Source organism: Borostomias antarcticus (genome assembly GCF_949987555.1).
Source record: "Borostomias antarcticus genome assembly, chromosome: 13".
NCBI classification, from domain to species: domain Eukaryota; kingdom Metazoa; phylum Chordata; class Actinopteri; order Stomiiformes; family Stomiidae; genus Borostomias; species Borostomias antarcticus.
The window spans coordinates 13032290-13050051 of record NC_140246.1 but is presented as its reverse complement, the minus strand read 5'-3'; the positions used below and the strand labels follow the sequence as shown (position 1 = coordinate 13050051).

General features: G+C 43.9%; 1 protein-coding gene across 1 annotated transcript in view; it reads left to right on the top strand.

The window, feature by feature from the left end:
* Positions 1 to 417: 417 nt before the first annotated feature.
* The window catches only part of atp2b1a (ATPase plasma membrane Ca2+ transporting 1a), a 42844-nt gene continuing 25499 nt past the window's right edge, over positions 418 to 17762 (top strand). Inside the window, exons 1-2 of the mRNA XM_084447822.1 lie at positions 418 to 458; positions 10673 to 11131. Of these exons, the coding sequence (XP_084303948.1) occupies positions 10945 to 11131 (187 nt within the window). The 5' untranslated portion in view covers positions 418 to 458; positions 10673 to 10944. The remainder of the gene's footprint in view (positions 459 to 10672; positions 11132 to 17762) is intronic.

The window sequence follows — 17762 nt, the reverse complement described above, 5'->3', positions numbered from 1 at the left end:
GAATCACACAGAAGCATTGGGCCCAAAGAAAAGCGCTACGTCATGGAAATAATGACGTCAGATTGATTAGCCGCCGGGGAAGACTTGTTCTAGTCTTGTGGGTGGAGTTAAAACAGCACAGAGCAGTGTCGGTGGTCATGCATACATGATGCAGACGGTGCACCGGCGTTATGAAGAGAACTACAGTAGGCCTATTGCTATATATAAATCCAGGTTATTATAAAGCGTGTTGGAGCAAAGAGAAAGATCATGACGTAACCGTTTCCAAAGGCGACTGATATGCTGTTTGAGCCAATGGGGATGTACAGTCGAGTCCGTGCCCATCCTCCTGAATCACATGTCCCTCGCGATGTTGTGACAGTGCAGTGGGCGGGATTTGATCTCAGATAGAGGAGAGAAGGGTAGTTTGTGGTGAGACTGAGAGAGAGGAGGACTTGAGGCGTATTTCAGAGAACGAAGTAAGTATTATTTATAGGAATTTAAGCCATACAAAGGTAGAATTCGACAGGCAATCGACATCTGCAAAAGACATTCATTGGATCAAACCCGTCTGTTTTATTACCTCACATCAAAAAATAACGGTAAACGTTAGCCAGCTAATTGCCGTGCCGCCGCTCGTGCGCTTTTAGGTGGCAAGCTTCATCTTGTGTGAGGGTCCTCTGACACGGGGCTTGTTCTTTACACTAAAGTAGATTGCCTCTCTAGGACTAACGCAACCAACCTGCCTTTGTCAACTGTCAAAGTGTTGAAATCATGGGCATGCATTTGATTGTGAGTGAGCTAAGTTAGTTAGCTGCCTCGCTCTTGTGTTTTAGTTCTGAGCTCGTGTTCAGATTAGTGTCTAACGAGCTAACGGACAGATATGGAATGATTGAAGTGTTCGATTGCTCGCGCTGCAGTGTTGGAGCAGCTCGTGGATGGAAGCTAGGAGGTGGTGGACGCTAACGTTAGCTAGGTAGCTACATTACACTACATAGGAACTCTTCTCTGAAGTAAGTCAGCTATTAGATACGAGCTTCACTTGTGGTTTTGAATCGTTTTTGAAAAGTTACTAATCACCGGAAAAGTGTTGAATGTCTTGTGTGGCACGTGACGTGATAGTATGCGAGATTGCTTATGAGATACCTAGACTACCTAGCTCTTTAACATCACGTAGCTAGCTATAGCACTAAGTTATCTCATGTAGGCTAGCCAGCATCAGTTAGCACTAATGTAACGTTAGCCAACCAATTACTTTAGTTCTGTTATGTTAAGTAAGTTGTCTCTTTTAGTCAGTTAAGACCAACGTACTAACGTTAGGCTAGATAGGTTGCTTCACAATAGTATCTCACGTTAGCCAGTTACTAGCACAGCCGCTTGCAGGCTTAGCCGTTGTGTGTTTGAAAGGGTTCCATAGACGAGTAGTCAGTTTGCCTGCTCGTTGCTTTCTTGTTAGACAGCGCTTGCTAGCTTGCTCCTTTGGAACTGCCTTTCTCAATTGCGACTAGCTAACCAGTGACCAGGTGAGTTGTCGAACGTCAGCTAACATAAAATACATGTACCGGTCTCCACAATAATGTATAGTAGCCAGCTAACGTTAGCCAACGTTAACGTTACGGCAATGTTCCAATGTTTCCTGGGCAAGTCAAAGTGGATACCCAAAGGTAGCTAGCACTAACAATCTACCTAACGCCAGCGTTCATTTTACTCAGCAATATTGCTAGTCAAATAGACAACTAGTTTGCCAAAATGCTTGAGGTGTAGCTAGCTTTCCTGTCAGGGATAGCGTTACTGTCTGGTGCGACCAGTTTATTCGTCATTCAAAACCTAAGTTGGCAATGTATCGTAGCTCACATTGCTTGCTGTGTCTCAATGGTCACTTCTAAACCAGCTTGAAAAGTGGTTGTTTGCACCAACCATGGTAGTTAGCTATTTGTTCACAATATAACGTCTGATGGGAAACGCAGCCCCTAATATGACCTTGAGTGGGGGTACAAATGATTGTTTCTCTATTCGTTCATTCTTTTGCAAACGATTAATATTAAGCGTCTGTGTAGGTCTGAGTGTGAGTAGCTGATCACCTTTTGGTATCTGGAAGAAGGGATCAGTCCTTATCCTATTAAATGGAACCCAGCTCACTGTACTGCTTACTTATCCCAGCCACTTATCCCTCCCCGGCTGTGTGTGAGCTGACTTCTGAGCACTGTCACTTGACCAGGGGGCCTTAACTATTCCATGTGTGTATGCCTGTCGAAAATCAAATTAGATTAACTTATATCGGCATTGTTACTTATAGTAAACTTTTGTTTATGAGCGTTTGTGGTGCATATTGCCGGTTTATTTGCTGTTCTATGTGTGATGTAATGGTGATCATTTTACAGCCTATTCATTATTCAGGTTATGCTAAGTGTTTGTCACTCAGTATGATACACATATAGAAATATGACTGCTATTTTCATAGTGAGTAGAATTGTATGGGGTTTGTGGATATCAGAATGTTTTGTTTGTAACATTTGACTTATAGCAAAGATTTCTGACTTTTTGTTTAATGATTCACCTCACCCATTGGAGTATCTTTGGCTGTGTGTCTGACTCATTCATTTGAACCAAAATGGATGTTGTCACACAGGTATGAACCATGATCATCCTCACTTTCTGGCAATGTAAACAACATTTCTACATAATTTGTAGTATTATCCAAACCTATCAATTGTGATGTTATTTTTCTCATATGCCAATGATGCAAACTGCTCTGGATGTTATTTTAGACTTGTTATTTAGCACTAGCCCTGACTAGTGGTTTGTTGCTTTAGTACTTTCAGTTTGTGGTCCTGCATTGTTTTGGAAATATAGATGACTTTTGAACAGTTTGGTATTGTGATTCCTCCAAATAGAATTTGCCCTAATTAGATGGGTAGATTGACACCACCACTCCAACAGAAAAGCTACATGATTTCACATGTATGCATGTATTTTCTGGAAACAAAAACTTTCTGAGGAGTACATTGGCATTTCGTCTAACAACAAGTTATCCTGTAGTACCATATGCCTGTTGTGGCTTGTCTTGACGATGCATGTCAGCACCACACGCCAAGTTCTTGACAGTGAGTAGTGCTTCCATATTTGTTCATAATGGATACAAATATTCTCATGGTTATCTGACTTATTCACATTGCTAGTTGTAAAGCCACATTAAATGCTTGGTCCAACAACTCTTTACACAAAATGCTGCATCAATTGGCCTAAAATAAATTTAAAGCATTAGTGTGAACACTTGGTAACTGAGCCCCTGTACTGCTGAAGGCAGTATTGTTTATGTAAGAGATGCAACAGAGGCCCTGTGATACATTAATCTGAGGTGACATTCAACCACATGTGAGCTACCATGGAATGCTTAATATAGGTTTCTGCAGTACCTGATTAAGTATATTCTAATGAAGTTACTATTTACTTACAATGGACAATGTTGTGCTACGTATCATTCTCTGAGGATTGTAAGGGCAAGAATATTCCACACAAGGGTTTGAGGGCAAGTGGAGTCTGACTCATTACTTCTGAATTAGGCTTAGTGAAGCCAGAAGGCAAATTTATTTCTCTCTTTGTCTCTCAGCATGATCTTTTAAATTAAACTGTTTCATTTTGGGTTAAGTGGTCAAACGGGCACCTTGTCGCACATTGATTCATTAGAGAATTAGCCTAATTGGTATATAGCCTCCATTTCATGGAGTAATAGTGTAATAGCAGCATTTGCTATTTAACACAGAGCTTAACATTGGACAAATGCTCAATATGAGCGCATCCCATGATGAATTGTAAATAGAGGGCAGCAAGGGTTACCTGTAGCAGCAAATGGCAGGGGCAGCAAGACCTGAGGCCACAGAGCCGCCCGGTAGAGAGTCACAGATGACAAAGAATGCAGAGGCCCTCTCATCTTCAAAGCCACCTGATCAAAGATGGTCTATTCTTGATTTATTCCCCACAGTACAGACCAGTTAAATAAAACCCTAGCCTCCATAAATTGACCTTCTTTCCATTGAAAAGAGCCCCAGATAAAGCTTGATTTCTTTCATTTGCTGTAAGGGAGGTGAATTGAAAACAGAAACAAGTCTGAGATGCCCTCCCTCATACAATCAAACACAGGGCATCAAATTATCTTTCTTGTCTACCAGTCTGTGATGTGTCTGTAATTTTTTTTTTTAATGGATACTCAGATATTTTGCAGGCCACAACTCATTACCCCCCTACCCACCCTTGCCATAGGCTGCAGTACTATAACTAGCCATAAGAGAGGACACATCATTGAATAAACACAGAAGAATAAATGTAAACAAAAAAGACATGACATGGTGTTTGAGCGGTCGGTAAGTGTATGCAAGTTGTTTCCCATTTGGTTAGTAAGCAAGCAACCTAATAGACTTGGCTAGGCAGTTAACTACATCTATTTATTACTGAATGCCTGCTACCGCTCCAAGTGACTCTTGTTTCTTAGCGATCCCATTAATGGTTGATCTCTTGCCTGACAGCATTGTACGGTGCCGTTAGCTTGTCATGGTGTTTCTTGAGGGCAAAAGTTAAAAGCTAGTGTCTCCATCAAACTTGGATTTGTTGGCAGATATCTATCACAGATGAAAATGAACCGTAAAAGAGAGTGGCTGGTAAAATGTATCTACTTAACAACGGCAAGTTTTACCGTAATTTGGTGTGTGGCAGGTGTTAATTTCAGGCCCGGATCATACACCCTCTTTAATGGGTGTAAAGGGTGGGGCAGGGTACTGGAAAGGGGAAGTGTGTCGACTTGGGACTCAACGGGGCCGTTGACATAAGTTGGCATGCCAAGGTGGCCCTGGTTGAGAGTTCAGTAGCAGCCACACTAGTCTGGTGTGAAGTATCCCTCTCAGCTCTGAACCATAGCTAGCACGGGTCCTCCACTTTGTACCCTCCACATTTACACGCCCTGACCCACTTCAGGAGTGGCCAGTGAGGGGGGGATGGGGACTGAGGGAAGAGGAGGGGGCCGTCTGGGGGAAGCTAAAAATACAACCCACCCCCACCGGCAGCTCCACTGCAGAGGGATCCCTGGAATTGCTGTCCTTGACTAGCATTGAGTAAGTTGGCACGCAGAGGCTTGCAAACTGCCAACCATGACCAAGAGGGTTTCCTTAGATCGGGAAGCATTGCTAAGACATCCTCCACTGAAGTCCTAGTCCCGGGTGTTGGCATTAGTCTCCCCAAGTTCTTTTGGATGGAGATTTTTTCCCCAGTTAGTCCAGTGAGCAGCTGTTCATATACATTTTATGCTTCATGTGGCATGGAAGGACTAAACTGCAAGGCTGTACTATTATTTTCGGATTTGTGTAGTTGTAAAGTAAATTGCTCTTTCTCTCTTTGGTACTTTTAAACCCCCTTTTTTTGCCATCTCTGTACACAAAGGTTAACCTTAGCCCCCCATCTTTGCTCAAACTTACCATGCCAGCTGTTTGCTTGGTGATCCAATCGCAATGATTTTCCACTGTTGTGACATGTGACCTGTTCCGCAACCCGAAACTGTCACCGTGCAGCAAATGTTGGCACTTCCTTCATCCAGGGAGTTGCTGCTGCTGTTTGGGGGAGAGGGCTTGGAGCATAAGATGGGGGGGGAAAGAGAAATCAAGCTGCCCGACCTCCCTTCATTACTTTGGTTGAACATACATTGCCTGTGTGTGTGCACCCTGCTGAGGGCAATGCATATGCCAACCATTTTTAGAAGGGCCATTTAGGAAAAAAAACACTTTCGGGGAGTCTGAGTCACACCACACTGCAATATGACATGGTAAGACATCTGGAAAGTGGAAATTCACTTGTCGGTGTCCTGTATGTCCTATATTGCTGGGAGAATTCAAGTCATAGGACATCCAAAACGGTTTCATTAAGGAACTAGTGCGGCTGTTTTTCTGTCACATGATGGTGAATTCTATAAGTGGAGAGCCAGTTCCACTGAGGCGACAGTAAAAGTTTCACTTTGCGTTTTCACACATCTGATAACTATAAAAACACAACGTGAAATGTTTTCGGCATAGACCTCTGCGTACGTTTTAAGACCTCACCCTAAACTTGTGGCTGGTGCAGAGAGGTATTTCCCCCCCGAAATGAGGTTTTGTGTCACCTCAGAAATGCACCCAGCCCTGCAATTATGTAGAGTAATGAATAATAAATCCTGTCCTTTTTCCATGGCAGATGGCTCCAAATAGAATTTCAGCATGTGACAGAGTAGTTTCCAAGAGTCTGAGTGGAGTGTGTCGCAAGCTCTCCCATTTGTTTACTAATTATATTTTCACTACTAGATGTGTACAAATACCTTGCATCTGTGTCCTTCCTTGTTTCAGCTCTCGCTATTCAGTTACGTTCTGCCTACCTAGATGATGTGCGGGGAAGAGGGTTCTATGTTGACTGTGGAATAGTGTTCTCTCTTGCTTCTTCAGTTCATTGTGTTCTAGCCCAAGACACTAATGCAGACAGTGAGTAAAACTGACTACCCAGCTGGTGGTGAGACTCTGGCACTTTATCAGAGTAGGAAGTTACATTCCCCTAGGGGTCCGCTGGCCAGTCCCTGTACTGTTCCCTTTTGCCTATGTAGATCATAGTTTGAGTCACTTGTATCACAGACATAACAGGTGCTGTGTTACAGTATGTGCAAATTGCAGATTTTATAATCTTTCCGGATGCTGAGTTTAATTGCCTAATTCCAGTACATCCTTCTTATCAGTACAAATGTGGCATGCCCCCCTCCATGATGATTATGAGAAATTCATCAAATGAAAATTTCCTGAGAACAGGATGTCAACTGCTGTGCTTTGCTCTGCAGTTTGGAATGAATCACTATGGGAGGGCGGGGTAAAGCTGAACGGACAGCAGTCGGTTATTACAGTGTACTGACATTCCAACTCTGCATTGCAGAACAGAGACTGTGGATCTCCCCAATGTCACAGATCGATCTAATTAGATTAAACAGGAGGTTTACCTGAGAAAATTCATTCACCCAGCCCTGTCTCTTCCCATGAACTGGAAGTAGTTATAGTACACAGGTCAGTTTTTGCTCATGCCAGACCTAGAGTGACACGTTGGTATACAATAGGAAGTGGCTCATGACATCATATGCCATAACATTACATTACTGACTCAAACACAGTTATTACCGAAACATCTTTCTGGATGATTCAAGTAGCCTGCCTGTCTATTCTGACCAAGGGCTTTGGTTCATGTAGGCTACAGTAACAGAATCATTATTTGGCGACTTATACTTGAATTATAGTTTGTCGATACATAGACCTATTTTTTTTAGTTTGAGATGAATTCTGTCTTACTGCCATAACAGTCTTGGAGTTGAAATGACCAAGTGCTTCCCACGCTGCCCTTCAAATGAGGGGGGAGATATTTTCCCCTGCTTCAAAAGGGTAGCATATCATATTGAGCCCTTGCCAATGACCTGGGGTTCCTATCCTCTATTTTTAAAGAGGGGCACGGTAACCAACCAGTATCTCTGTAAGCCTGCCCTGTATTGTGTTGCATGTCATCCCTTTGTAACCTCCCCTTGTTACGACTAAATTAATAAGCTCTTCTGATACGTAACGCAAGTCAGGGCTCTAAGGTGCAACCATTTTACTCGCATTTGCGACTAAAAATAGTTTTGTGCGATCAGAAAAAATCATTTAGGAGCTGTGCGAGTACTGTTTTCAACCATTTCACTCGCATTTTGCACCTAAAATAAACCCATGCAAAATCCAGATCAAACTAGTTAAAGTTTCTTGCACCCATATACAAAACTACAAGTCCCACAACTTTTTTATTTTTTATTTTATTACAAGTCCCACAACTGCAACCTGCAACGTGCAGAACTCTTGTGATGACGTGCGATGACAGCTCAGTGTGCGAATTAAAAAATTAATCTGCAGTGCGCGAACAGTGAGAGGTTCTTAAGAAGACTTTTTACAAACCGACAAACTCTTTTTGGCTTTCCCCGATATCATATGGAAAATTGCAGAATGACAGCTGCTTGAGACATAGTTTGCCTTGTGCATACAGTTGTAGGCTATGCACTGGCTTGCGTTCAGCCTACCTGCAGTTTCGTGTAGGCTGTGGGTGATGCGGAGAACCAAGTAAAAACACTATTTTTTTTTTTTAAAAGTCTTTAATGAGTTATTAGACTAGCCTCCCGTTCCTAGGAACAAAAAGAAGTAGGCTACATTTTAATTGAATTGTGATAGCATCAATGCCTTACAATCAATGACGTTATAGGCCTACTGAAATAGGCTACTTTTTAGCCTACATTTGATTTATTTTAGCATCTCCTCCCAATCTAGGGGTTGCAGCTGAAAGAATAAGATATATTGATGTAGGCTACAATTGCTTTACACGCCATACGAATAGGCATAGCCCAATGATCTAGCCTACTCGTGTTCATGTGGAGGATAATGATAAAACGTAGGCAGTATTTTTCCAGCTTTCCTTCCTGCCTTTGGCAGTAGCGACTGTGTTGCGCCAATAGTTCATATTTCTATAATATTGCTCCTCTTGTGTGAAATGCGGTGGACGGAACTTGGTTATTGTTTGCCTTGTCCATGGCCGTGTCCGAATACCCATACTAAGGTATGCGATTGGTAATTTGGAGCAAATACCTCCCCTACCGTGAATGTGCTCATAGCTAGATTGGACCAGCTGGGTCGACTTAACGAGTTGATAGCCACCGTCGCAGTACCATTTATTTATCAGTGATTGCGGTTGTCCAGTTTACTCAAGCGAGCTTGCGAAAAGTTATCCTGGATATGTTGAATGAGCTTCGTAGTACGGGGCCCAGGTTTATTAAACGGACGTATGGCCTAAATAGTTCAAAATCATTTATTTTGTATTGTTACTTTTAGAAGGAAGCACTTGAAGTTATTCCAGTATTTGCTTCTTTTCTATGCACTGAGACATGATTTTGTATTTCATTCATTTCATTAATTAGTTCATTAAAACTTCATTCATAGCTCACCATTAAAAGCCTTGAAATTGTAATTCTAGCTTCTTGATTTGATACTTGATTGATGCTCTCAAAGTGCACCAGATTGATGCATTTAGATTGAAAATGTTCAAGCACCCCCCCCCCTCTCAAAGAAATTCAGACACATTATTTTTTCCTCCTTCAAGCCCTGGAAATGCGTGCAATAACGATCCAATGACATGTTCCTTTGCATCTACATTAAATTAAGCTTTTCCACAGATTTTACGATTTTTGAATGGTTATTTGCGAAGATATTGGGCTTTCTTCCCACTTTTTTTCACGGCACCGGCAGCTATGTTTCATATCACTGCCTCAGTTCAAAAAGCATTGTGTGAGTTTTCATCTACCCCTCGGCTTCAAGTCAGCATCTGAAAACCCTTGTTTTGGGGGGCTGTTTGAACGTCCACTAGCCTCGATATGCCCCCTAGCCCTAGAAGCTAAAAGGAATGGGACACACTACCCTGCGCGTGGACGCGCAAAATGTAGCGCCATTCACTATGGGTAGGGCCAAGGGCTAGGGCTAAGGCGGGGGGGGTATTGGGATTGGGCCATAGTCTTCATTAGGACCAATGCACATGATGAAGTGTGTGGGAGTAGTATAGGAGGAGAGGATGAGAGCTCCTATGGTGAGCAGGTTATTATTGTTTATTGTTGTTGGCAGTAGGCCTAATATGTGTGTGTTGCTAATAAAAATGTTATTTCAAATTTTTCGTTGCGCTTCTAAATTTCTTTGTGCTCCTACATTTTTTCTTTTCGGAGCACCTGTGCTCCTAGTGAAAAATGTTAGCTTGGAGCCCTGTAAGTACGTATCTCGTAATGCGTATCTTGAAAATATATGTATATTCAGGGTTTTTCCTGGCTCAGAATGAGGTGGTGGTGGTGGTACTGTAAGTGGGGGTTTTGGGTTCACCCCCAGGAAAGTTTGGGCATCAAAAGCTTCATTTCCTGCATTCTGTGGGAATTTTATATGCACTAATGTGTGCTTTATTGGCTTATATTATTCAATTTCATTGTTAATTTATTTTAGATTTGTGAGGGTATATCACTGTGACTATAATGTACTGTAGGTTGTCAGGTCAAACATGTACTAGTGTAGGCTACACAGTAGAGCAGTGGTTTTATGTCAATGGCTGGAGAAGAGGCTCCACACTCCATAGAGAAAGTAGAGCTTTCTAACCAAGTTATCAAGCTTTTTGGAGCTTGATAACTTGAGCTCAAGGTGCTAGATGCATTTGTGAAGTCGAGAGCTTTCGCCCAGTCCAACCCCAGTGATTCTGCAACCCTCCTAAGTCAAGATATGGCTGTTTAGGCATTCTACCGTTTAGTCATGGTAGGAAAACTTTCGTTTTCACCTCTAAAGCGAACAGCACTGCAGGGTGTAACTAGCGAATCGTCTGGAAAAAAGGTTGCACCATAACAATTATGTGCACCTGCACAAATGCTCCCAATTGTATTTCGAGGTCGCACAGATTAAAAATGTACAACATAAATCACTGGAAAACAAAAAATGGTACCTACTATGCAAAATGTGTACAGTGTGGCAGGTCTTAGTGTTTTTTTTGTCGAGAGCTGGAGGTGGCACAAAATTTGACGGAGGCGGTCGCCTCGTAATTCTCTATGTAGGAAAAACCCTGATATTTAAGTGACCAATTTCCTCTCTCTCACTCTCTCCCCCAGGTCCTCGTATGGTGTGTTTTCTGAATGGCTCTCTGAATGAACCTCGGTCAACATGAAAGAATAGGAGTTCATCGGCGGTCGTTGGAGGGAAATGGCTTTTGATCTACCCGAGTCCTGCTACTACCTGGAGTCTGGCTTTTTCTGCCTCTGAAGGACGTGAGCTGTTTATGGGAACTACTGGGTTGGCTCTCTTGAGGATTTAAGCTCCCCCCCCCCTCCCCCTTTGGGACGCCATTTTCCACTGTAGCCGAAGCAGCGGGGAGGAAGACAGAATGGCGCACAACTCGTACAGCGGAGTGAAGAACTCAGAGGCCAACCACAATGAAGACTTTGGCTGCTCTCTCAAAGACCTGCGGTCTCTCATGGAACTGCGGGGGGCAGAGGCAATAAACAAACTTGGGCAGTCTTACAGGGATGTTCAAGGACTCTGCTCCAGATTGAAAACCTCACCTATAGATGGTAGATACCCACCTCCTCATTCAACATCGTCACTGTGTTGTTCACCCTAATCCCTCTTCAATCAGATAGGAATAGGGTGTGTTTGAGGTCTAGTAGCGAATGATGTTGCAAACACACCGTTTTGGATGTCATTGGCCGTGTCATCCACATTACATTGACATCACTTGCTTGAAAAGCTCATATGCCGGACAGGTGGCCACTGGCCAGGCATGGTGGCACTGACCTGGCCCAGCCATGCACTATTTCTGGGCCTGTGTATCTCTACCCCTCTCTCTCCCCACCTCCCTTTCCCTCCATCCCTCTCCCTCCATCCCTCTCCCTCTTTTAGCGTGTGTAAAAGGTTCAGACAGACCAGCTGTCTGCCTGGGCACCAGACCAGACTGCAGGCAGGTCAATGTTCCACATGTGTGCGGGGGACAGGACAGGAGGGTGTACGGTCGGCCAGTAACTAGTTTAACGTCGTGGGCAAGACATGAGCTCATCTCCGGAACTGCTCTGCTCTGCTCCTCTCTAGCCAGCAAGAGGCATTATGCCCCCCTCTCACCATGCCCTGGGGACAGGAGGGAAAACACCTACTTATGAGTCTGAGTGTTCCTGGCATATCTGCAAGCCAGCCCGCCCCCAATGAGGGCTTCCGCTTTATGGTGCAGCTCATCCATGAAAGCCAATAGTGATGACCGATACCCAATCCCCCCTCCCTCCCATTTTACTTTATATGGTTAATGCCACTGTCTCATTATTTACTTAGAGACTCTCATCTTTGCAGTGTTTATAGGCCCTTCCTCCCTGTCCACTCAGCAGATCTGACCACACCAAGTGTGTTGGAAAAGTGCAGAGTCACTTCACTTTACAGGCAACTCTGTTGGCCAGTAGAGACAGTGGACTAGGATACTAGGATTCTCTCTCTCTCTCTCTCCCTCCACATAGACGTTCTATCTAATCGCTGGCGTGACCTTGATTGAACCCCTGGAGGGGGGATTTTCAGTTTGATCCCAGATTAAAAAGGGCACCACATATCCAGTGAGCTGTTCTCTGAGTCTGAACAGAGTGAAAGGCCTGTGCTGCATCCGTCTGTTGCATATTGAAGGGTTGTTGTGGAATGTGTAACATGTCAGTGCTTTAGGGTCATTATTGGCCATACATGGGGCAAATGGCAAACTCGAGTGTTTTGGTATTTAAAGCATGAAGGATATCAGATGTCTGCTCAGTCTGTTAATGCCGGTTGATTCTTGACCCGGTCCCTTTTTCCAACCTGTGTCAAAATCAAAGATGAATAAGAACCAAAAAACATGTAGAGGCGTAGCCTGACAATCCTTCATTTCTTTATTTATAGTTCACCGTATTCATATGCCTAAATCATAACGGGAGGACATTATAACATCTCATATAACCATACTTGATAGCATAAGCTGTGCTAAACACCAGTGAGCCTCATGCGGCCAGTGCTTACACGGTCCCATAGTGTAGTAGCTGGCTCCTGCCCTCAGGCCGGTACTGATAAGCTAGAGTAGCCCCACATTGTTGCCTCTCAGCGGGTGCAGCTCCACTTGGCACGCCGCCGCTGAGCTCCAACACTCGCATTTTCAATCGGCTCATTCAGCGCAGGCCCGGGAAATTAAGCCGTCATTTAAGATTACGGGAGCTTGACAATCGGAAGAGGGATTGCTAATTAGTTGTGAGTAGGCTATTTCTCAAATCTAAAGCCCAATCGAATTCACTAATCTGTTAACCATTTCCTGCATTTCTCTCTGCGCATTTACTACCAAAATTGGTGCAACATTAATGGACACATTTTTATATATTTATATTTATTGATATATTTTGACCAGGATGCTACACACCAGTCATCCATAAGACTCATTTGATTAGCATGACCTTCTACACCACATAATGCTCACACACACAGTTTTAGCACAGCAGTTTTAAGATTCTTTCCATAATTTCCTGTAATCTGTACAGAGTTCCTTCAAATATGGAGAAGGCCACTAAGCATCAATCCTATTGATCTGCCTTGCCACTCTTTTAGTATTCATTAATATTTTACAGCAGACACATATCTCAGGTGGGCCTTAGTAGCACATAGTGTGTTCCATTTCTGAGTGTCATTTAGCTTGAGTGTTCACATGATAATCCTTTATGAGGAAAAGCACAGCGGAACTTCTGCTAGTCATCACTCACTGGGTCGTGAGTCCCAGTGAACGGAGACAGCAGATGGCCAGGCCTGGCAGAGCTACATGTGATGGACCTGGCTGGTCCTGGAGTTTGATTTAGCCTACCTGTTGCCATTTTCATATCTGATTTCAAAGCTTATGAGCAGGGCAGATGGACGATCGCTCATTTTTGTCTTTGTCTTGTGACTAGTTCCGAGTGCCATCACTCCTCCATAAACTTACTGTCTTTTCGGCTAGTCGTAGTTCACACTCTTAGCTCATTCTTTTTGAGATTGCATAATAATGTTGTCTTTGGTAATGTTGCACCAAATTAACAGACTTTTACATTGAAAGGACGAGACAATTACCCAAGCTCATGTCAAGCGCATCATGCAATTCAGGTCCCACGTCTGCTGTAGAGAAGTAAGGGCTTGTTGGAGGTAGCAAACTGTAGGATATCTCTTAATCATTAGCCTGCATCATCTGTCTCTAGGTCAGGGGCTACTCTTGAACCCAACAGTCCTTACGGGGGGGGGGGGTTAATCGGGGACAAACACAATTGAAAGAGCTAATGATTAGCTACTGTGAATGGACACTACGTGATGATAAAATGATCCGAAGCCCCCCCCCCCTCGCCGCCAACCTTTTGTTTGTGCGATGGCAGGCCGTTATTCGTCCCCTGTCACTAATGCTTATTTCACCACTGCGGATCGGGAAAACGTGGCAGAAAATTGAATGGGGGTGTATGAGCTGTCAGCGTGTTTTCATTAGAGGCGTAGTGAATCAAAGCAGACAGTGAGACGGCCTGTCTGCAGTGGCGGTGGTGGCGAAGGATAAACCTTTTGCCTTTTGATGGAGCTGTAAAGGCTGTCGAGTCATCAGCAGCACTGTCTCTGGGTTTAGAGATTGTGTCGGTCCTGCTCACCACCACCACCGTTACATTTGGACATGTGCAGGGGCCACCCAGTCACGCTGGTTATTATAGGCACCTGGCGCCTGTGGTTGCATGCACCTTTTTTCTCTGGTTGCAGGTGAAAGATCATTCTAATGATCTGAGTGTGTTCCAGAAGCAGTTGTCAGGATTATAAAAATTGAGTTCCTCAATTTTCCTGAGATCCTACCCCTACATTTTCCAGAGGGAAGGAAAAAAAACAGTTCACCCAGGGGGACAATATAGGTGAGCTGTAAAGAGTCTTCCCTGACCTCTCTCAACGAGACAATCAAGCAAGCTCCTGGAAAATGTTTAGATCTATTGGCTTGGACCACTTTACAAAGCTCTAAACATGGGCTATATTCTTCATAAGACGCATGACTATCAGTAGAGTAGATAAATGATTGGAGATGTTAGCCTAGGCCTGTAGCTATTCAGAGTTTTGTTTCTGACAGCTCTCTGTTGCTCACAGAGAAGGAGGCAGAGAATCAAGGCTGTCAGCAGGTGGACAGTCTGTCTCCCTTCCTCTACTCCCCTCTCGAACGTCCCTGCCTCACCCGCCCCTCCTCAACGCTCCGCAACGCTGACTAATTACCCCCTTGTGATGTCATCATCGCTCACTGCCTGCAGACGGTGCGATGTGCAGTCCTCGGCCCCTCTTCTCCAGCTCTCCATTTAGACTGCGCTGCGCTGCTATGGCCTCGTCAGCCTCCCTGCTGGCTCGTCCTGCTGGCTCTCCCCTGCCCGCCGCTCCTCATTAGTCTCCCTCTGCAGCAGCAGTTTCACACACTCGTTCACTCTTCCCAAGCTCCTGTTCTTCTGCTCGCCTGTCTCTGGCGCTTAGTCCAGTCCTGGCCTCTGCAGACCAGAGCAGCCAGCCACACAGTCACTTACAGGGCTCCTCCAGACAGACTAACATTTTACACTGGTGGCACTGGTGCCAATAACCTATTCAGCTAGTGGCACCAGCATATGATTTGTTGGCATCCACATTTTGTAGCAAAGTGATCAGAGTTTTGTATATATTTGCTTTGAAATAAAAAATGCATCAACTGCAGATAAGGTACGACCCTGGCCGCCTGGGCCACTTACCTTTCAAAGTTACTGGCCTACCCTGAACACTAAAAACACTGGCCTACCCTGAACACTAAAAACACTGGCCTACCCTGAACACTAAAAACACTGGCCTACCCTGAACACTAAAAACACTGGCCTACCCTGAACACTAAAAACACTGGCCTACCCTGAACACTTAAAACACTGGCCTACCCTGAACACTAAAACACACTGGCCTACCCTGAACACTCAAACACTGGCCTACCCTGAACACTAAAGAACACTGGACTACCCTGAACACTAAAAACACTGGCCTACCCTGAACACTAAAAAACACTGGCCTACCCTGAACACTACAAAACACTGGCCTACCCTGAACACTAAAAACACTGGCCTACCCTGAACACTACAAAACACTGGCCTACCCTGAACACTAAAAACACTGGCCTACCCTGAACACTAAAAACACTGGCCTACCCTGAACACTAAAAACACTGGCCTACCCTGAACACTAAAAACACTGGCCTACCCTGAACACTAAAAACACTGGCCTACCCTGAACACTAAAAACACTGGCCTACCCTGAACACTAAAACACACTGGCCTACCCTGAACACTCAAACACTGGCCTACCCTGAACACTAAAGAACACTGGCCTACCCTGAACACTAAAAACACTGGCCTACCCTGAACACTAAAAAACACTGGCCTACCCTGAACACTACAAAACACTGGCCTACCCTGAACACTAAAAACACTGGCCTACCCTGAACACTAAAAACACTGGCCTACCCTGAACACTAAAAACACTGGCCTACCCTGAACACTAAAAAACACTGGCCTACCCTGAACACTAAAAACACTGGCCTACCCTGAACACTAAAAACACTGGCCTACCCTGAACACTAAAAACACTGGCCTACCCTGAACACTAAAAACACTGGCCTACCCTGAACACTAAAAACACTGGCCTACCCTGAACACTAAAAACACTGGCCTACCCTGAACACTAAAAAACACTGGCCTACCCTGAACACTAAAAACACTGGCCTACCCTGAACACTAAAAACACTGGCCTACCCTGAACACTAAAAAACACTGGCCTACCCTGAACACTAAAAACACTGGCCTACCCTGAACACTAAAAAACACTGGCCTACCCTGAACACTAAAAACACTGACCTACCCTGAACACTAAAAACACTGGCCTACCCTGAACACTAAAACACACTGGCCTACCCTGAACACTAAAAAACACTGGCCTACCCTGAACACTAAAAAACACTGACCTACCCTGAACACTAAAAAACACTGGCCTACCCTGAACAAAAAAACACTGGCCCCTATCATGTTTAGAAATCTGATATCAAATTATAGTACCATACAATAGGGCTATGTTTAGCATTGCATACTTTACATATAGTCTAGGACTACTTCGGTTTATATTATACAACCTTACAGAACTTGTTCATGCACTCCATTACAGTTTTCAGTGACTCAGTGACAATATATTGGTCTGGTTTGAAATTCATATAGAACACAGTACAATGGCCGTGCATTGTTGTATTTTTTCCTGTACAGCTTCCCATATGAAAATGCATTTTAATGGAAGAGACTTTAAACAGACACAACATACATTAATGTATTCTAACCTACAGACCACTAAAGCAAACTTTTAAATGGTAAAAAATCTAGTCCCATACTGTATGTAGCCTAAACTGAGCTGACGGGCACTAGAAACTCGGACCTCGTGCACATTGTTGGTGGGTGAAACGGGTAGCCAATGAGGCAAACACAGGGCAAAATAAATACATGGTAGTCATAATAAATAAATGATTATCATAGCAGGATAACAGCATAATGCACAAGAGGACAAAAAAAGCAAATAGAATTTGTATCCGGCCAGCTAGATTCTACTCACACTGGTGCGGCCAGTTAAGCTCGAATAGTCAGAAAGCAATTGCGCGTCAAATATATGAACCAAGATCCCTTTTGAATATGACCGTACCTTGAATGCAGGGGACTGTGAAGGCAGATGTTTCAATGAGCCACCGTGGAAAGCTCAGTGTGCACATGATACAGGGCTGAAAATTAACACCTGCCACCAGCCAAATGTGGGTAAAATTCCCCATTGGCGACTAGATTTCGGAAAGCTATCTGAAAAAAAATATATACTTGGCCGGTAGATTTTTTTTCATCTACAGTCCCCTTGGCAGGTGACTCACCGTGAGCCAAAAAGTTAATTTTCACCCCTGCACATGAATGAATAGGTCCACAGAGGCAGTCATAGACTCCAGGCCAGTAACATTTGAATAAGAGAACAGGGAGGAACTGTCTGGATCTAAAATAATTGTGTGACAATTAAAGGCGGAATAAAGTGGTTGAACGTGACACATGCCAGTTATCTTTAGGTGACATAGAACAGAATATGCCCATCAATTTTGTTATTTAGTCATTTTTAAGTATAAAACTCCTTTTTATATGCCCAAATTTC